The sequence below is a fragment of the Carettochelys insculpta genome, chromosome 2 (assembly GCF_033958435.1).
Source record: "Carettochelys insculpta isolate YL-2023 chromosome 2, ASM3395843v1, whole genome shotgun sequence".
Classification (NCBI taxonomy): Eukaryota; Metazoa; Chordata; order Testudines; family Carettochelyidae; genus Carettochelys; species Carettochelys insculpta.
In genome coordinates this window covers 86,954,081-86,975,550 of record NC_134138.1, presented here as the reverse complement: position 1 = coordinate 86,975,550, position 21,470 = coordinate 86,954,081, and the positions used below count along the sequence as shown (strand labels likewise).

Sequence of the window (21,470 nt, the reverse complement as noted above, 5' to 3'; positions counted from 1 at the left end):
CAAAGGGGAATCTCCTGCTAGTAGGCAAGTATGCTATAAATAATATATATATATATATATATATATATATATATATATATATATAACACTGTCTAATCTAACTCCCCATAGGGCTGAAAATTCTATAAAACATCGTAAAGGTTACCATTGTCTTTCAGGACAAGTAAGGCAAAGTATTACAGTGCAGTGACTTCACTTCCAGATGTCAATACAGCAAATCAGAAAAGGTACACGTGGGATGGCATCTGCTACTAAGCACTGCTGAAGCAAGATCTTGGTGACTTGCTTCCTCCTTTGAAATACAGTAACTGCTGTCACAGAAGCCTTTCCTGCAGAGATGGCTACAGGCTCCCTTTCCCCTTTATGAGCCATTCTTGGCCTTCTGAAGAATCACCATTAATGAGGGAGGAATAAACTTTAAATTTTCATAGGACACGATTCCAACTTTGCCAACACTCATCAGCAGCAAAATGGAGTCAGGATGCTACCAGATATAAGCTTTCTGGTAGGGCCTGATCCTGAAAGGTTGAAAGCATCTGAAACGTCCACTGAAGATGAATATCACCATCACCAAAAATCTTATGATCAATTCAGAAAGACAGCATAGGCCACTTCTTATGATCTTATGGGTACTGGTAAAAAATAAGATTCACAAAGCTTTTATGAATGTTTGTACCAGTTTGCAGGGAAATCTCGTAGGAAGCCTCAGAGCTTGGAGACACCAAACTTCATCCTTTAACTGGAAGATTAAAAACTGATCCCATTGAGCTATACATCTGAGTTTTCACCAGCATGGGGTGCAGATTCAAAAGAACTTGGATCCAGAGATGCATCTTGGGGCATGAACATGACAGCTGGAGAAGCATGGAGGCACAAGTAGTGTGGGCATCCAGATTGGTTTGGTTCACCCTCTTTTGTTTCTTGTGTTTGAATTTAGTGTGTTATTGTGTTATCCATTATGAGCTGTGATCAGAGTTTCCCCATTACATATAGCATGTCAGCATACAAAACTCAAACACTAGAGGTAGCAAATGACCAGAATGCAATGTTTAAGGCTTATCTTTGAGGCATGAAAGAATACCAAAGAATCACAACATGAAGCAGCTGCAGAGATATGTCCTTTATATGGGGAGGGGGATATTGTAATTGCACCCCAAGGAATATAAATGGAAGAGGTGGTGACTGAATAGAGCACAGTCTCCCTCTATCCACATCATCCTTACAGATCCCTCTTTTCTCCTTTTCCCAGAAGTTCTTGCCTCCAAGTCTGATGCTGCTTTCTGGGATTAAATTTATCCTATTTGTTTGGCCTTTTGGTTTTCTACTCTTCAATTCACTTTATTTATATTCTTTTTATTTTAATCTCAAAAAGCTAATCAGGGTTGTACCATATTATGAGCATTTTCACACTATTCTCTCCAGTTATGGATACTAATTTATTTATATAGTACACTCTCAGGATGACCATATATTACTTTTAGAAGAGGACCTTCAAGAAAATTATTTCATTTGATAAGAAATGACCAATAATAAATGGTACAATGAAACACAAAAGCAAGGAACACATAGCTACGTTTGACCAAAAACAGACTGCAGTTAGTTTTGTCAGCATTAATAATCATTGATCCTACTTCTCGTATATTTAGTAACTCAGTGACAAAAAACAAAACAAAAACGACATATTTATAATTTTGCAAATATGCTCAGAGTATTACTATACTTGAAAACAATTTGGAAAATTGTGCTCTGTAACAGAAATCTTGAAATGCTGACCGTATTTTTATTATTTTCAACTTTTGAAGTCTGCAGATCACGTTATTTCACATATTCATTATTTATTTATTAAAAAATTCTTAGTTTCAGTATTATTAACCTGATCCTGCAATCAGATCGGCACAAATGGATCAAACTGAACAACTAGGCTGTAAAATGCGATGGAGATACACACACACACATCTCATAGAACTGGAAGGGACCTTCCGAGGTCATCAAGTGCAATCCCCAGCTCTCTTGGCAGGACCAAGCACCATCCTCTTTTTTACTTCTTCTTCTTTTAAGGAAAAACAAAATAACCTTTTGCTCCTAGATCCCTACATGGTCTTCTCAAGGACTGAGGTCACAACCCTGAGTTTAAGAGTACAAAGCTCCAGCTGCTGAGCTATCCCTCTGCATAATTGTAATTGACTGGAAACTGGGAAGCTAATGGAAGACTATAATGGGGATCCTTTCTTCTTAACCCCCTCGATATACAATATCCAAAGGCCCAAACTTTACACGACATCAGCATCATGATCCTCATTTTGGAGAAACTGAGACACAGATGTGACTTTCCCCAGGTCACCAAGCAAGCCAGTAGCAGATCAAAGATCTCCCCAATCCATTCCCAATAATCCCGTGCCATTTTTGTCAAATAATATCAGCGTGTCAGTGCAAAATGCAAATATTGGCCTCAGTCCTACAGATGGAAACAGCCTGGGGAGCCGGCTCTGCCCATCCAGCCGGAAGACTTTCAGGAATGGTGGGAGGAGGTGTGTTTGCTTGGTACTTGCGCATATGGGAAAGCGACAGGCAGGAGCACTGCAATGGAGCACTGAAGCTGCATTGCAATGGGGAGGGGAACGAAATTACTGGGAGGAGGGGGTGAGCTGTCCGCGCCTGGGCGAGGGGAGCTCTGCGGAGGGAAAGGCTCGTGTAGTCACCCTCCACAAGCCCGCAGCCTGGACCTCCCTCGGAAGACAAAAAGAGGCCCGAGGCTAGTTCCCTCCGCGAACCCGGCGCCTTGCTCCTCCCCCGCCAGCGGGCGCGCCCCCTAGGCAGCACGCTGCAGCCGGCGCCTGGCCCGGGCAGCAGGTGGGCGGCGCGCCGCAGGAGGAGCATGGCTGCCCGCTACGACCGCGCCATCACCGTGTTCTCCCCGGACGGGCACCTCTTCCAAGTGGAGTACGCCCAGGAGGCCGTGAAGAAGGGCTCTACGGCTGTGAGTGTGTCCCACAGTCCCCGCTCGTCCCCCCACCCCGGCGGCGCTCGCCGACCCGCCTCCCCAACGCGGTCCTCCTCGCTGGGCTGCCAGCAGGGCGGAGACAGCGCAGGGCTCACCGTCTCCCAGGGGCGTGGGAGGAAGAGACTCTCCCCATCGGGCCTGGGGAGGGAGAGACACACCCCACAGGATCCAATGCGAGAGGCTTTTCCAAGGGGAGGCAGAGGAAGACAGTCCCTAGGATGGGGCTGGGGAGGGAGACACGCCTGGGGAGGGAGACTCCCTTGTCAGGGGGAGTCCTGGAGTCCTGGCTTTGTGTGCTCCTTGCTGCCACACACATTGATGGGTGACCTGTCCATGGACATACCAGGAGACCTTTCCAAAACATGAGGAGAAGGGAGCTGGCGACTCCCTTCTGGCATCTAATCTTGAATCTCACCATCTGTTTGGGATAGTGCCTGTTGTTCCAAGGTGGCCTTTACTCTCATGAGCCTTTTGCTGCTTAAAAAACAGAGCAGAGGCCTCTCTCCAGCAGAGCCTCATGATACCAGCCCTGGGTGGTTTACTGCAGAAAGGGAGAACTTTTCAACAGAGGCAAGTAATGTCACAACACTGACCCCCACTAAAAATGTAGGAATGTGCCTCTACGGGTGTAGTAAACTAGGAGTTGCCCAAGCTGCAAGTTGCAGGGCCCACGTGAGCAATTTGTGGGGAGCACAAGTGTCATTCCAACAGGTGGGCTGTCTGTAATAGGGAGACATGTGGACTGCACTGTTGACTGGTATTACCACACCCTCCTGTGGCTTGATTTGTGTTGTGACAGTTAAGTATATAGACGTACAGAAGAACCAGGCTTAGGTAGTGACAAGAAAAATGTAACAATCGCTTACAGTGGATTTGATAAGTGTTTTTATTAAGTATAAAAAGTGGGGATTTAAGTGATTGCAAGTGAAAAGAGACAGGTCAAGGTAAGCAACTAAGTAAAACAATAACATACCAGATAAGGCTAATACCGTAAGGCTGTGTCTACTCTACCCCTCCCTTTCAAAAGGGGCATGTCAATGCAACTGATCAAAAATGCAAATCAGGTGTGGATTTAAATATCATGCCTCATTTGCATACTCCTGCAGGATCTCGCTTCCAAATGGGGCTGCTTTCAAAACACAAACAGCCGTGTAGATGGGGTTCCTTTGAAAGGAAACCTATGAAGAAGGGTACTTTCGAAAGTGGGGTTTCCTTTCAAAGGAACCCTGTCTGCACGGCTGTTTGTGTTTTGCTATTTCTATTATAAAATCTTTTTCCTGACATTTCCTATCTTCATGCTTTGACCCCCCACAAAAACACAGGGAGGAGGGCCAGCTGAGATTCCCTTTTCCATTATAAGTTCAGTGTATGAGATTTCAGTGCCATCCCCCACATTGGCAATACCTGTGTAGTGATGAGGGGAGACTAAGATCTTTTCTCCTGACTTTTCTCTCCTCTTTCTTCTAACTTTGTACCCCTTCACACAGGGAAGAGTGAGTGGAGGGCCGGTTGAGAATACAGTCTGTCCCTGTGTTATTTTCAGGGATTGGACGCAATCACGGGAGCAGGGGACAGTCAGTGGATGGTCAGTTGACAATTCGGTTACAGAAGAAAGAGATTTCTGTTAACTTTGCCATGTCTGTGGATGCTCTACTCTTCCTTCCTTCTGACAGGAAAAAGGGACATTTGCTTAATGTGGGAGGGGAATGAGGAAAATGTAGTGTGGGACGATGATGTCAAAGACCAGTGAGCATACCCAGAATGCTATAGGGAAGAGGGGACTGTGGGATAGGTTCCCAAAATGCACTACTGCAACAGTCGATGTTTGCCAATTGAGTGTGGCAGCAATAAGTCAACTTTATGAGGAGCACATGGGTCGGCGAGGATAGTCAAAATTGAATTTATAAATTCCAGAGTTACACGATCAATATTAATACATTCCATTTTATCTCGTAGTGTAGACGCAGTCTTGTAAGGGGCATTAGGCTTGTAGCACTTTGCACTGTAGGGTGTCTTTCTCTTCAGATGGTAGTAGGGAGAAAGGGGAGCTTCCTTCTGAGATTGAGGCAGTGCAGTTTCATGATTTCTGCTTGCTTTCCCCCACACCACCTCTTCCAAAATAAGTAGAGTAGAGAGTATTTCTTCTGTTTGTCGTCCTGTGCTGGGGTATTGATACTATTTTGTGACAGCTCTGTCCTGAAGGGGTGGACCTTTCTGAACCCTCTGATTCTCCCTTGGGATCTAGTATCTCCTAAACTCCATTTCCTTAGCACAACCTATTGTATCGTCAGTTGATTTTCTCCTTTTGAGCACGTGGAAGGCTGACAATGATGCAGTTATCTGGTGAAGAAATTCTGATAAGTGGGGAAATAATATCAGTAATAAAATAATAAGATAGAAACAAAACTCTCCTACACTACTGAGATGCTGAAAAATGGCTATGACAATAATGCCAGCCTTTGTTGCCCATCTCTCCCAGTTTGCTTCTTACATGTTGTCGGAGCATCCTGTAAACATCTTTGTCCTTTTAAAAGCTCCTCCTTAAAACTCTGCCATGATGACTCCAAAAACACCTTGAGGTCAGTTAGCCAGCTGGTATTCTGATACCACAGGCTATCATGCTGACTAATATTGTCTCACAGTTTTCTTCTGCAACTCTGTCTAAGGGTATGTCTACACTAGGAACTAACTTGGAAGTTAGGGGCTACTTCGAAGAAGCCAGCTGAGAGTCTACACACGTTTTCCCTTACTTCGAAATTAACTTCAAAGCCCAACTTCAAAGTCCGTATTCACAGTTTAACGTCAAAGTAGAGTGTGTGTAGACGCTCAGCTTCGAAGTCCGTTACTTTGAAGCTGTTCTTTGAAGTAAACAACTTCAAAGTTATTTTTATAGTATAGACACAGCCAATTGTATTCACCTTTCATAACTTGTTTTACCCTTAGATTGTAAACTTCTTGGACAGTGTTGTACATCCCCTACTATACAGAGATACTGGTCCTGTGATTGGGAGTCCTTGGTTCTGTTGCAATACAAGTAATAAATAAGGCATTCACAGCTTTTCTTATGGCAGCATCCCCACTCTGCCATTTGCCTTGCTAACGGAGGATCAAATAATGTTTATTACTTCTTGAGTACCATCACTGTGAAAAAGGTAACAATTGATGGTTCTTATTCTGCAAAGAACTAGGTATATGCATAATGTCATTTTCATAGCTTGGAGGCTTAAATCCAAAGGTTCATTCTTATCCTAAGTACCATAACATCTTTAATATAGGGTTAATGATAAAAAAAAAAAAAGGTCTCTGTCTAAAGTTTGGTTATTTTTTAATCTTGATTTAACAGGTTGGAATTCGAGGGCTGGACGTAGTTGTGCTGGGGGTAGAGAAAAAGTCTGTTGCCAAACTTCAGGAAGAAAGAACTGTGAGAAAGATTTGTGCACTGGATGATCATGTCTGCATGGCTTTTGCAGGTATTGGTTATACAGTTATTGCTCTATGGAACATTGTATTGCAAATATATGTTGTGCAAGAGGTCTTCCAAAACCTGTTCCTGGTTTTAAGTATAAATATTATTGAGGTGGTCAGGATAGTTCAGTAGACTGGTAAGAAGATATGAAGGCTTTCGCTTTTACATCATAGGTTTGACAAAAACCCATTGCCTAATGAACTTTTTTTCAGTGGCGAGTGGGAAATAATTTGTTCTTTTAGAAAACACTGTACATTTAGGGACTTTTGATTGACCCTTTCCCTTTTTTCCTTCTTGCCCAGGTAGATATATAGCTCAGTAGCAGTAATGTGGCCAACTGGGGTAGAAAGCTGCCTATAGACTGGCAATAATAGCCTTAAACAGACCAAGGAAGAGAATCCCATCCTTAACTCCATCCCCCAAAAAAGAAATTGGGATAATAGTGGAAACACCTACACAAATATGGGAAAGATGATATGGGGCTAGAAAAGCACATCTGTCCTGTTTGTCTTTGCTTTCTCCCTCTGATCATCCCATGCATGAGAAAGGCAACTGGTATGAGTGGGAAGGAGCACTTGTGAACACCTACTGGCTGCCCCTCCCTCAAAAGAATAGCGTTGGGAGGGGCAGTTAGGCAACATCCCTCTTCCCTGAGTTTGGGGAAGGAGGAACTCTGTGGTTAGTTTACATCGGGGCAGACAGTCTTTTTTGGGTTGGGAGCAACTGACCAACAGAAAATCAGACGGGGGCCACACAAGTGAGATGCAAAAAACAAACAAACGTCAAACCAACCCCCACTCCTAAAAATACTGACATTGTCCCTGACTGGAAACAGAAGAAAAAAACTCTTTCAGGGCAGGAGGAGGACTAAAAATGAGGGGTTCAGTGTGGCTGGGGGCTTCCAGGAAGTGGGCTTGGGGTATGGGTAGGAGGGAGGGTGCAGAAATGAGCTGCAGGGTCTGGAATGGTGTGGGGTACAGGAGCAGGGTGCTGGGAGGGTTGGGCAGGAGAGGGGTTGCAGGAATAGGATGCAGGAGCAGATTAGGCCTGGGGGGCTTTGAAGGTAGTAGGGTATAAGATGGGGCAGGGGATGCAGGAGTGGGGTAGCGGTGGGAGGGATGGGTCAGAGGGGAATGCAAGGTGGGGTGGAGGCAGGAGCAATGGATGGGAAGGGGGTGAAAGTGGGCTGGGGTGGGAGGGTCTGGGCAGGAGGGAGGGTGCAAGATTAGGGGATCTGGCTGATACAGGGGGCACTTACCTGTGCAGCTCTCCAAGGACATGTATGATTCCACATCTGTCACTACTCCCAGGCACTGCCCCCCACACTGCTCCTATTGGCTGCAATTTCTGCCAATCAGTGTCAGTAGAAAAAGCTTCCAGGTAGTGCTGCTCTGCTGGGGAGCAGGAGGAGCAGCACTGTGCAGAACCGCTTTTTCTCCCTGTCAGGTTTGAGGCTCCACGCTCACCACCCACAGCAGTGTGGGTGCTGAGTGGGGAACCCTGAGCCCTGGGGGTTAGATCTAGGCAAGCCACAGGCTGAATCTGTACCATAAGCCGTGGTTCCACACCCCTGGTTTATGTGTTTGCAGCTTCTCATTCTGTCCCTATTACTGCTCGCAGGGGGAGAGAAGAAAAGAGAGCAAGCCATAGGGTGACCCTGAAAGGCTGGAGCCCCTCGTTTTAGACAGTGGTGGTTCTGCTCCTGCCCTTGTTTATTTTAGGGTTACTTTAGCTTCTACAGTCTTCTGCTGCTGGGTCTTCCTCTCCTGATTATGTGTGAGGCTGCCGAATAGAAGGAATCGGGAATAAAAAGGATCAGTTAGAGGTCATTGACTAATCAAAACACATGTACACGTACATGCAGACTATAATTAGTCATTTACATACCCTAACCCTTATTTTATAGAAGTGGTAAATGAATAAAACTGCTAAGGTTTTTATGGAAGATACAGTAGGCACCACCAAAGATGTCCTTTTGCTTCAAGAACTCTTTAGTGCTTACCTTGCTGCACCATATCTGGTGCGAGGGAAAAAAAGAAATGCAATGTAATTAGATCCTTGAATAGTACCAGAGGGATAGCTGTGTTCGTCTGTAATCTGTCAAAACAAAAAAGCAATCATGTAGCACTTCAAAGGCTAACAAAATAATTTATTAGGTGATGAGCTTTTGTGGGACAAACCCCCTTCTTCAGGTCTACAGCCTTACCAGAACAGACTCAATACATAAAACACAGAGGTCCAGAAATTGTTATCAAGGTTGACAAATCAGAAGAACTGTTATGATTGTTGGCAAATCAAATAGAAGAGTAAGAGAGAGGGATGAGGGGTAGGGAAGTAAGTGTAAGATCAAACATCTAAGTATGTAAAAGAGTCCTTGTAATGAGTCAGGTAATTGCTGTCCCAGTTCAAACCATGTGTTAATGTGTTGAATTTGAATATGAATGTTAGTTCTGAACATTCCCTCTGTAGATGGTTGTTAAAGCCTCCTTTCTCTAGAGCACAAACTCTCAACGTCTTTAACAGAGTGGTCCACTCCATTAAAGTGCTGGCTCATGTGTTTGTGTATTTGGAGATTTTTGATGTCTGCTCTTTGTCCATTCATTCCTTGATAACAATTTTTGGACCTTTGTGCTTTATGTATGGCATCTGTTCTGGTAGGGCTGTAGATCTGAACAAGTGGGTCTGTCCCATGAAAGTTCATCACCTAATAAATTATTTTGTTAGCTTTTAAAGTGCTACATGACTGCTTTTTTGTTTTGTAATTAGCTCCTGTGACACTTGTATATTATACTTAAGCACACGCACTGTAGCCTCATTGATGGTGTTTGCAGGATTGGGATCTGAGAGATTAGAATGGAAGGACATTCTGAAGAGGACATAATGGTGTATTTTATTCTGGAATAAAATTAGTTTTGGTTGTCACTTGATTGGCAAACCCAGACTGAGTCTCAAACTGTCTTGCTACTACTGTTCCAGACAGCAAGGAAGATTCTTATAGCTAAACAAAGTAGAGAACAATGTTTTTCATCTTGTTTTTCTTTCCTTCTCGGTTTGCTTGTATTTGTGCAATTGACTATACTTTGTGGGTGGTCAGTTTCCCTTCTGCAGTCAGACTCCAGGAGGAAAAATGATTTTCACAAAGGAAGAGGGAGATAAAAATACAGTAATGTTTTTGCAAAAAACAAAACTTGGCAAGATGCTCACAGCAGATTTAGTGCCAGAAACTACTTTTTCCATTTATTTTTTAAATGCACTAAACTTCACTGCACATTAAAGGGATACTGACAATTTGATTTGTTTTTTGCTGCTAATGCAAATGTTCAATAAACTTGTATGTCTTAATCTTAAAAATGTCCACATAGCGAATGGTGCATTTCTTACAAAAATGATTATTTCAGACATTATTTTCTTAACACAATTTGTATTACGTTTGTATCCTGTATTTGTCTCTGTTAATCAGTTTTTGAGCAAATTGTTTTTCTATACTGAAGTAAAAAAAAATTCTTAAATGATGCATGTGTTGTTTGATAAAGAATATTTGCTCTGTTGTAACATAATTGACAATTATGTTTATGTAGGTCTGACTGCTGATGCTAGAATAATAATTAACAGAGCCCGGGTGGAGTGTCAAAGCCATAAACTTACTGTTGAGGATCCAGTCACAGTAGAATATATAACACGCTACATAGCAACTTTAAAGCAGGTAAATGTCTTTCTAAATGTTGTATATTTTCTGTAAGGGCCTTTAAATAACAATATTTCAAAGCAAACAAACTGCTTCTATTTAAAACTAAAAGGCAGTCCAGTAGCATGTTAAAGACTAACAAAATTCTACACTGCTTCTATTTCACAGCAGTACAAATAAAATCCAGGTTCAGGTTATCAGTAACAATGGGAGCCTGGCTAAATGTTCTGTCAATGGACTTTTAAGAATGTAAATAGTGTTTAGAAAAATTATTATTTTCCACAATAAATCATTTCAATTATTAGCCTTTCTCTTTTGGGGACCACCTGCAATTTTGCTCCTGCTCTGCTTTCAGGTACAATAGTCCCTTCTATGCTTTTCCTAGTATACTTGGAAATTTTAAAAAATTATGGTATAATAAAATATAAGATGAAAAAAATTAAAGCTTTTTTGGTGTATTATTTGATCGTGTGAATGGCTGAATATAAGGTAACACTTGTAGATGCAGATTCTTAATCGAAAAATGTCCTTTCTTGATATCAGGGAACAGTTAGAACTAGTCTGATCAACCATAAATCTATGGGGAGATGTCTGTAAAAAACTTCTGATAAAAACAACACCCTGCACTCTGCTTTCAAATATCTTTACGCATGAAACTATTGAAATAATCTGCTTATTTTAAATTCCTATAAGTGGTTTATATGTTGTTGGGAATATTTTGTAGTGTTGTTCTTCTCTCACTAATAGCCGGATTTAGCCACTCCTGTACAACTTTAGTAGGGTTGTACAAATATTACTCTTAAAAAATGAAAAATCCTGTGCTAGAAAATTAAAAAATTCTGTACACAGTATTTAAAAATCCTGCACACTTCATTTATCAATAAATAAATGTAGCGGCTCCAGCATGGCAGGGGGGTGCACAGGCCATCGGCTGCACAAAGGTGGGAGATCACTCTGCAATCCCCCCACCCTTGAGACATGGACTCAGCAGTGACTTTGCACCCAACCCTGACACACAACAAGGACTAGTCCTGCCCTAGAAACACTCTGGGACACTGCCATACTTTGACAGGTGAACCAGCTGTTGAGCACGCAGGCTTAACTAGGCATGATCCACGCGTGGAGGGATTCAGGTGTGTGGTGAGAGGATTCTCTTTGGGACAGTCTCGGTCTGTGCAGCTCAGTGGAGGGTCTAGATGTGGGGGAATATGGTACAGAGGTTCATGGGGAGGAGGTTCCAGATGCAGGCTCAGTGAGATGCTGCAGGGGCTTCCAGGTGAAGGTGGTTAGGGCTCAACAGAGGGGTTTGGGTGTAGGGTGTCTTAGCAGGGAGGCCTGGGTGTGGGGGGGTGAGACTTGGTGGAGTAGGAGTCTTGGTGCAGCTAGTTGGGGTCAGTGGCAAGGGGCCTGGATGTGAGGGCTCAGGGTGATGGAGGGGATGGGGCTTGTGAGGGTGGGAGTCTGAATACAGAGTGTCCAGTGGGATTGTTCTGGATGTAGGGAAACTCCAGGCATATGAGGCGAGGTTCAGAGGTGTCGGTTTGGGGAAGGGAGGGCTAGACAGTTTCTGAATGTACCAGGTGAGGCTTTGGCAAGAGTGTCTGGGGAAGACCAGATGAACAAGAGTTGGGTGGATATGGGAGCAGCTTCTTGGGCAGTGACTACTTCCCCCACAGCTAAGGAATGATGGTTGGTGGGAAGCCGGGGAGGATGCTGAGCTTGATGTAGCTGGAGGACAGTCCAGCCTTGGCTGCTCCATGCAGGGGAAAAGGAAGTCCTGTCCCCTCCTGCCTCTAGTCCAGTTGGGACTAGCAGCAGATTCTGGTTCAGGGTAGAAGTCACCAGCTAGGGTGTCTCCAGGTCTGCAGTGATTTACATCCCCGCCAGCTGCACCAGGGGCCTGTAATGATGTACCTGCGCTGATATGGAGTAGTGCATGACAGCTCTTGCAGCTTCCCTTTGCTTTCCCCTCAGAAGGTCATTTTTCTGTAGAGAAGCAAAGACATAATTTCTGTGCTTGCACAGTGGTGCAGAATTCCCTCCCAGGGCATAATTTAATCCCAAAATACATAGCAATCACATTTTCCCAGTAATATGTTGTTAATAATCAATTATAAATCAAAGTGCTGCATAGAAGCCTTTTCTGTTTTATGTTACAAAACAAGCAGTCCTGTAGCATCTTAAAGACTAACTATTATTTGTTAAATAAATGAGCTTTCATGGATAAGACCCATTTCAGATTTGGAGCAGATGATAAGAATCCAGGGTTTATATAGTGGGGGGTGGAGGGGAAGGAGGAGGAGATAAAAAAGGGGGGAGGTCACCTGTCATTAATAGGACCAGAGGAAGAAGTAGTAAATTAAGTGGGATGGGTGCCATTCCTGTAACTATAAAAGGTGGGGAAATTGTTCTTGAAAGGCCTAAGATAACTGAGATCGCTGTTAAACTCAAGGTTGAATGTGTCAAACTTGCAAATGAATTCCAATTCAGATGTCTCCCTCTGTAATCTTGTGGTAAAATCCTTTCGTAGGAGAATGGCTACTTTCAAATCCTTTATTGAATGTCTAGGGAGGTTAAAGTGTTCCCCTACAGGTTTATGTGTATTCCAGTTCCTCATTGGATTTGTGTTCATTCATCCTTTGGAACAGAGAGTGTCCAGTGTGTCCTGTGTACATGGCAGAGGGGCATTGCTGACACAAGATTGCATATATCACATTAATGCACGTGCAGGTGTATGAGCCCCTAATGGTGTGATGGTGTCGCTAGGATAGATTTTTGAACAGAACTGCCAACAGGGTTTGTTGCAGGGGTAGGTCTCTAGGTTAGTGTTTCTGTGGTATGGTTGTGTGGCAGTCTATAGGAGAGAACAGGTGTGTTACCCAAGGTCTTGGAGAGTGAGGGAACATGTTCCAGTATAGGTTACAGATTGTCAATGATGCACTGGAGGGGTTTAAACTAAGGGCTACTGCTAATGACAAGTGGGGTTCTGTTATTTTCCTTGTTGGGTTTATCATGAAGTAACTGGTTTCTGGGTACTCATCTGGCCCTGTCAATCTGTTTATTTGCTTCCCCCAGTGGGTAATTATGTTTTATGAATGCTCACTAAAGATCTCAGTCTTTTGTCTTTGTCAGTGGGATTGGAGCAGATATGGTTGTATCTGAGGCTTGGTCTACACTAGACTTTGCAGTCGACTACAGATATGCAATTCTAGCTATGGCAATTGCGTAGCTGGAATTGGCCTGTCTGCAGTCGACTGTAAGATCTGTCCTCACTCGGGAGGTCAATGGCAGCATTCCTCCCATCGACCTCCCTTACTCCTTGCAAGAGCAGGGTAGAGGGGGTTGACTGCAGACCCCATAAAGATTGATTTTGCACATCTTTACCGGAAACAGAAAATTGAACTCCAGGAGATCAACCCTTCAACCCAGTAAGTGTAGACATATCCTCAGGGCTTTGCTGTAGACAATGGATCTTGTATGTGTTTTGAATGGAAGCTGGAGGCATGTAGGTAAGAACAGTCGGTGGTTTTCTGGAATAGACTGGTATTAATTTGACCATTATTGATTTGTACTGTAATTTCTGGGAAATGGATCTCTTGTGTGGAATGATGAGGTCTGAGATTGTTGGTGGGGTGCAAATTGTTGAAATCTTTGTGGAATTCTTCAATTTTATGTTGTTTCTTATGTACTAGACTGATAACATTTTTAACTTCATGGAGTGTTAAAACTGTACATCTTGTTCATAGCGCTATACACAGAGCAATGGACGTAGGCCTTTTGGTATTTCTGCCTTGATTGTGGGCTTTGATGATGATGGTAGTCCCAGACTGTATCAGACAGACCCATCTGGTACATATCATTCTTGGAAGGTAAGCTCCAACTTAATTCACAAACCGTATTCCAAAATTGTATGCATCTTAGTACAAAGATTTGCATAGGCAGTATATCCCAGCCAAGTCTGAAGTTTCATTTTGTGCTCTAGAGCCACAGAACCAAAAAATCCATTCCATGCTTTCAGAAAGCTTGTTGCAGTTTTTTGAGCCTCCAAAGCTAATTTGGAGTATGTTTACATTGGAATAAAAGACCCAGAGCCCAGCCATGGCTGACCTAAGTCAGCTGAGTTGGACTGTGGGGCTAAAAATTACTGCATAGGTGTTTGGGCTCAGACTGGATCTGGAACTCTGCCTCCTCCCTTCACTTGATTGCAAGGTCCCGGAGTTTGGACTCCATCCCAAACCTGAATATCTGCACAGCATTTTACAGCCCAGTCAGCTGACCTTCGGTGGCTGCTGGTGTTGAGTTGCTGTGTAGATGTACTCTTAGCCTTGTAGTTAAAATACTAATGAATCCACAGCAAAAACAAGAAAATAAATTTAAAATATACGCAGCAGCAAACATACTGCATGGTGATCGGGTATATGACATCACTGATTATGGAGAGAGAACCTTTCCATAATAAATGTTGAAACCCAATTACATTAGAGAGCTTTATTTCAAACTCCTCTTAAATTTTCCCATGGAAAAATGGAGGCATGGCCTGAAGATTACCATATTTATTTTGGGAAAAAAAAAAAAAAAAACACATGAGAAAAGTTTAAATAAGGTAGACCTAATTTTATAAGTAAAGATCATTACAAACTACCTTGACTTTAATTGTTTCTGTTTAGCTCAAAAACAGCTTGTTACTACTCTTTTCAAGCCCTCTATTTCCATTTATAGCCATCACCTGGCCCCTTCCCAGCTGAGCTTAATAATTGCACAGGATTGCTGACATTGGCTCTTAAAGGTGAGACCATCCTGTTACAGCAGGGAATCCCAAGGGTGGTCTGTTTATGGAAAAGCGGGATCATTTGTGAAAAAGCTGAAGAACAACAGTTTTAATGTTTTATTTTTATGTCCTCTTGTGTTACAAGACCTAGGGCCCCTACCAAAATTTTCAAAGCACTTCAAATTAATAAGATTTATTATATTGTTTGGTCTTCTCTCTTTAAAAACTTAAAGGCCTATAAATCTTGAAAATACAGTGTTCCACATAGAAACAGCGAATTAAAGTCTTTGCTGGCAAATATTGCAAAACACCAATCACGTGGGTGATAGAGGGGGAATTGCCATATCAGTATTGTGTAAAAATGTGTGCAGACCTACATGTGTTTGATTAGGTATGGCAAATTAATTTAGATTGTGGTGAGATACATAATTGTGTGTCTTCTACAGGCAAATGTAATTGGTCGTAATGCTAAAACTGTGCGTGAATTTTTGGAGAAGAATTACACTGAAGAAGCTATAGCAACTGACAAGAATACTATCAAATTAGCAATAAGAGCTCTGCTAGAAGTATGTGATGCAGTCGAATTCTTACAAAAAATGCTGTCACAAAAGCTCGTTTTTTCTTCATTTTATAACATACTTGTAATGATGTTCTGTTTACTAGGTTGTGCAATCTGGTGGAAAAAACATTGAACTTGCAATAATAAGGAGAAACAAACCACTGCAGGTATGAGTTATTGATTTTGTAGGAATAAAAAGATAATTTCTGTAAACAATCTTTTGACAAAAGTTATTCCAGTTTGCACCTATGTATTTCAACTGGATATATAAAATGTCTCTAACTTCTGGTAAAGCAATGTTACCTGAGTTCTGTTGTGTCTGTAGTTTGATGATGCTGTGAGGTACATAGTAACTGCATATAATTCATATTGTGCTGTGAGATGCTGTGTTGGGAGAGCATATAAAACCATATTTTTCTGTATCATATGTGGGAGAAATTACCGTAGAGTTTACATGGTAAGTCTGATAGTAAATTTTGATATTGTATGTAAGCATTTTTGCCATGTAATATTTCTGGCAAACATTTCTTGACTCTTTTTTAAGCATCTGTTACGGTGCAAAACGCAGATTCCAGGCATGGTTATTTAAAAATAGGAAGATTTCTATACAGTATTTACTTTCTTTTGAAATAAACAATTCCATTCTTGCTCTTATATTACCCCCATAATTGATAAATCTGCATAATCCCTTTAACTGTTTGAGTTGTCTGCGATTTTACTAAGATGTAATGTTTCATATTCAGTCCCAATTGATAAAATATTCCAAAAAACTTTTATTTCTGCTTTATTTGAAAGAAGCCCAGCTCTCTAATAAACTCTTGGCAACACAATGAAAATATTTTGATTAACAAAAATAAGTGACGATGGGTACATTCTTGGTATAAACACATCTTCTACGAGTTGCGTTCATCGTTACACTCAGCAATATAGCACCTTTTCCTGCAGAAACACCCACATCCTGTAGACTCAAGTCTAGTAAATTTTTATGTCCAGGCATTGTTATCATGAATTCGGTATGATGACAGTGAATTGAATCATGAGTTGGCAATTGAAAATAGCTGGCCAGAAGTGTAGCCAAAACTTGTGTATGTGTTTTATCAAAGATAGAGTGATAGGTTTATTGCTGTGAAGTCCTAGAGAGGTGGAGGTGCTGTGAAAGTGTATCAGCTGGGCAGGAGCTCTTCAGGATGCTTACTTCTGGGCTGCAGAGGAAAGAGGGCACTGCCTAAACCTTTGAAAGAGCAGGGCTTGGTTCTTCAAAGATTTGGGTGGCCAGACTGGCTTATGAGCCTCATATGGCTCTTTTACAGTTAGTGTGGCTTGCAGAGCTGTTCCTCCCTCACTCCAGACCCAGGGGGGTGGTTGAGAGGGGACTTCTGCCTTGCAAAGGAGTAGGATCTTTTTCTTAGCAGTGGGGTGTGTCTCAGGGCTTCAGTCCCATGGGATGTACCTGCCAGTATCATGGGAAAACATCACCATCTCATAGATGTTTTTTTCTCCCAGTCCATAAATATAGCTTTAATTTTTACGTTTGCTATTTTCTTTCAAGAATATTATATGGATTTTTAACACTTCAAAATCAATCTGAAAGTTTTGATAACTTATTTATAAAGAGCTAAGGGGTTTATGAGACAAGTCATTTGCCTTAATTTCTGATACAAGTTTGTTAGGATTTTGGTTCTAGCTGGAGGTCTGAGCATTGCTAGCGAACAGCCCAATAAAACAAAACACTCATACATAATTGACAGAGTTGCCAGTCTGTATGCTAAAGAAACCTAAGTTTGTGCCAGAATAGCACAAAATTGCCTTCTGCAGTTGGAGTTAATGATGTTAATGGAGAAGTGCACCTTACATGCATTTCTTAGTATCAGGTCTGTGAATTTACTTGTAAGGAAAATGATCATCTGCGGCAGCCTCTTAACGTGCCAGGTTTATAAATACAAAACTTTATGAACAGGCGTCTTGACTTCAAAAATTTCACAAAAATCTGATTCTCTCAGTTTGTGTCTCAGATGAGAGCTTTTGAAACTTTTTTTAACACTTTCGGAATACTGTTTGGAGCTGTGAAATTTAATTGAATCTGTGGATTATAAAATTGCAGATGTTATTAAACTTTATACACGTGGGCTGTGGCCGCACTTGGCCAAAACTTTGAAATAGCCATGCAAATGGCCATTTTGAAGATTACTAATGAGGCACTGAATTGAATATTCAGTGCCTCATTAGCATTAGGACGCTTCCGGCTGCAGCGCTTTGAAAGCGCCTCTTTCGAATGCTCTCAGCTCGGTGTGGCTACACAGGTCCTTTTCGAAAGGACCCCACACTTTTCAAAATCCCCTTATTTCTCTCAGCAGAAGGACCCCCATGTTGCTGCACCAAGCCGTGAGTGGTCAAAAGCAGCGCTTTTGAAGCGCCGCGGCCTGAAGCATCCTAATGCTAATGAGATGCTAAATATTCAATTCAGCACCTCATTAGAAATCTTCAAAATGGCCATGGACATCATGTGTGGCCACAGCCATGATGTCCAACATGCTATATGGCTTGTGGAGTATGGCTGGTTGGCTTGAACAATAAATATGTTTTCAGAATAATGACTAGTTCACTACAGCAGTGATACAGAATTTGCTAAAGTAAAATATTGTAGCTAATTCACTATAGTGGCTACTGCTTCACAACTTTGCCCTATGTTCTATTTCAGATTTTTACTGCAAAGGATATTGAATCACATGTTGTAGAAATAGAGAAGGAAAAAGAAGAAGCTGAAAAGAAAAAGAAGAAAAGTATTTAAATTGTATGTGCTGACGGCTGCTTGTTAAAACTTTGGAAACATTTTAATAAATACCAGCAGCCCACAATACTTGCATCTGCTGACTACGCTTGTCTTTCATTATTGAATACTCTGGTTTTCTGAAATCTGTCAGAATTACAAATGTACTAGTCCTAATATGTTTTTATTCACTCTGGTGTGCAAACAGGCAGGTATTTGCCACTTACCTTTTCTCTGTTTGTTATTTACATGTTCAGCATTAAAAGGCATTGTCACCAAATTATCACCAAACTATTGGCACTTCTCTATTCAAGATATTAAAGGTTTCTAAGTGTTCCATTTTTTCTTCATAACTTTTTGCAACTTTGTAAGTTTGTGTTTACATGCTAGTAGTTACATATGCCATGCAAAATAAAAATTCATTGACATTCTGATTTATGTTTTGATGCTTTAATGTGTTACATTTTCCAAAGCACATTGCACTGCTATTCTCTGTCATACATGGCACAACATATTGAATTGCCCCACTGTTTGAATGATAGAAACATCTTTCTCCTGTTAATGGATTGTACAAGATAACGAATGGTATTTTTCTTGATACCATTTGTATTATATTTAACTTTCAGAACCTTAACTGATGAAGCCTACTGGACCAACTTCTGTTCTACAATTCAGGCTAGTCCAATAAAAGATGATATGCACCAACCTTGTCTGTCTAGTAACCTGGGGTAGATATGGCTACAACTACACTGTATACAAAGCTCATCATATTAGTATGGATTGAACCTCTCTAGTCCATCACCCTTGGGACCTGACCAGTGCTGAATGAGAGAATTTGCCTGACTACAGGAGGTCAGTATGGTCTACCAGCATTACCAACACTTCCACTGTTCAACAGGCTCTTAGAAGATATTGGCCGTGTCTACACTAGCCCCAAATTTCGAAATGGCCACGCAGATGGCCATTTCAAAGTTTACTAATGAAGCGCAGAAATACATATTCAGCGCCTCATTAGCATGCGGGCAGCCGCGGCACTTCGAAATTGACACGGCTTGCTGCCGCGCAGCTCGTCCCGACGGGGCTGCTTTTGGAAAGGACCCCGCCTACTTCAAAGTCCCCTTATTCCTATGAGCAGGTGGGAATAAGGGGACTTCGAAGTAGGCGGGGTCCTTTCAAAAAGGAGCCCCGTTGGGATGAGCCGCGCAGCAGCGAGCCGCATCAATTTCGATGTGCCGCGGCCGCCTGCATGCCAATGAAGCGCTGAATATGTATTTCAGCGCTTCATTGGTAAACTTTGAAATGGCCATTTGTATGGCCATTTCAAAGTTTGGGGCTAGTGTAGACATGGCCATTCAGGGGTAAATTACAGGTAAACAGCAGCACAGAACACTGACAGCCGGGACTGGTGCCTTTAAATAAAGTTTATGGGACCAGCAGAAACTTGGCAACACCCATGATGAATGGTCATCTGGCTAACTAAAATCTTGCCAGATTATGGATGTTGCCAGATGAGGGGGTGCAGACTAGACAGGTTCCACCTATACTCCACTGAGAATACATTTGTTGCAAAGAAACATTTTAGTGCTATGCACCCTTTCACCTACTACTGCCTCCTTCCAGTTGCCCCACTTATATCTCTCTTACCATTATTTTTCTCTTCCTCTCTTCTTTGCTTTATCCTATTTCTCCTTCTTGACCTACTCCCTGTCTTAGGCTGCACCTACACTAGGAGCTAAAATTGATTTTTTTTAACATTGATTTATTAATATTGGGTTTTATCTATTTGATTTTGAGCATCCTCACCTTCCCACATGCTCCCCACAAACTCAACTTGTTTCTGCCACATACAAGTAGCCTAAATCGAGGGCTGCAGCAGTGTGTTGTGGGAACCTATCCCATGGTTCCCTGAGCATTCTGGCTATTTCCCCAGGTGTAGCTGGGAGAAAAAAAATGCCCTGTAAGTGGATGTGGGTATCTGACAACATCTTCCCACATTTCATTCCCCTCTTTCCCCTGCCGTGTTAAACAAACATCTCTTTTTCCAGATGCAGTCTGGCTTGCCTTTATGAGAGATGTGTTTTTATAACTGAGGGGAGGGAAGGGGTAGTAAAGCACTTAGGAATGGTTAGAAAAGAGATTTTGGGTTTCCCAACTGACAGGTTTTTGAAAACAGGATGGAAAAGCACTGGATCTTTGCAGGCTTGGACCAGGATTTAGACCTCCTGGCAAAGACGACCCTCAGAACAAGAATTTGTTTAAGTTGACACAGGTGCTACACTGAAACTGCAATGAATCATTGAAACGGTTATGACTTTGCGCAGCTAAAAGACCCCAGACTATAACCAGCCCCGAAAATCGTGTCCGCCAAGGGACATTTTCTATCAGGCAGCTAAAAGACCCCAGACTATAGTCAGGTTTGGACCTGCCAAAAAAGACCCTCAGAACAAGAATATTCCTCACTGCAAGCCTTATTTTGAGAACTGAAGTAATTGTATAGCTACTACATTGCCTTCATTGAAACAGTTATGGCTCATAGTAGCTAAAAGACGCCACCCTGCCCCCCGCCAGCTACAGCCAGCACCTGAAAATCATGACCACTGAGGGAGAATTCCCTAGACAGCTAAAAGACACCCAGCTAGAGCTAGCGCACAAAAATCATGACTGCTGATGGAGACTTCCACCTGGGTGGCTAAAAGACCATCATCTACAGCCAGCATCTGAAAATCATGACCGCCAAGGGCAACTTTCCCCAGGCAAATGGAAAACAACTGGCTATGGCCAGCACCTGAAAATCATGACCACCAAGAGAGATTTGCACCAGGCAGCTGAAAGACACCCAGCTAGACTTAGCACTCAAAATCATGACTGCCAAGGGAGACTTCCCTCTAGGTGGCTAAAAGACCACTGGCTACAGCCAGCACCCGAAAATCATGACCACTGAGGGAGACTTCCCCCGGGCAGCTAAAAGACCCCTGACTTGAGCCAGCCCCTTGTCATTTGGCTAAAGCATATCCAAAATTTCCTCTGAGAGGATAGCCATGCCGGTAACAAAGTATTTTTTTCAGTTGCCCAAAAATTGTGATTGACTAAGGAGGTTTCCCCTGGCTGGTTACAGGACCCTCACTGCCCACAAGCTGCCTAGCACCTTGCACAGCACATCCTTTTATTGGTTTGGGGTCAAGCCATGTGATGCGGCTGGGTGCTGGAAAGTTCCAGACTGCATG

At 42.4% G+C, this 21,470-nt stretch overlaps 1 protein-coding gene across 2 annotated transcripts; it reads left to right on the top strand.

Moving 5' to 3' along the window:
* Positions 1-2,765: 2,765 nt before the first annotated feature.
* On the top strand, positions 2,766-18,700 carry PSMA8 (proteasome 20S subunit alpha 8). 2 transcript variants are annotated; one of them, XM_074985818.1, is made up of 7 exons: positions 2,768-2,977; positions 6,345-6,471; positions 10,046-10,170; positions 13,899-14,021; positions 15,367-15,486; positions 15,584-15,646; positions 18,178-18,700. In XM_074985818.1, the coding sequence occupies exons 1-7, from the start codon at positions 2,876-2,878 to the stop codon at positions 18,265-18,267; spliced, it is 750 nt and encodes a 249-aa protein (XP_074841919.1). In that variant the 5' UTR covers positions 2,768-2,875; the 3' UTR covers positions 18,268-18,700. The 2 variants fall into 2 exon arrangements, with proteins under 2 accessions (XP_074841920.1, XP_074841919.1); XM_074985819.1 differs by lacking the exon at positions 15,367-15,486 and having other exon boundaries at positions 2,766-2,977.
* The last annotated feature ends 2,770 nt before the right edge of the window (positions 18,701-21,470 follow it).

Excerpts from the sequence above, each read along its gene's own strand:
- PSMA8 (XM_074985818.1), top strand. The coding sequence starts at position 2,876 with ATGGCTGCCCGCTACGACCGCGCCATCACCGTGTTCTCCCCGGACGGG. Across the intron at positions 14,022-15,366 it reads GTACATATCATTCTTGGAAG|GCAAATGTAATTGGTCGTAA; the intron begins GTAAGCTCCAAC and ends TGTCTTCTACAG. Across the intron at positions 15,647-18,177 it reads GGAGAAACAAACCACTGCAG|ATTTTTACTGCAAAGGATAT; the intron begins GTATGAGTTATT and ends GTTCTATTTCAG.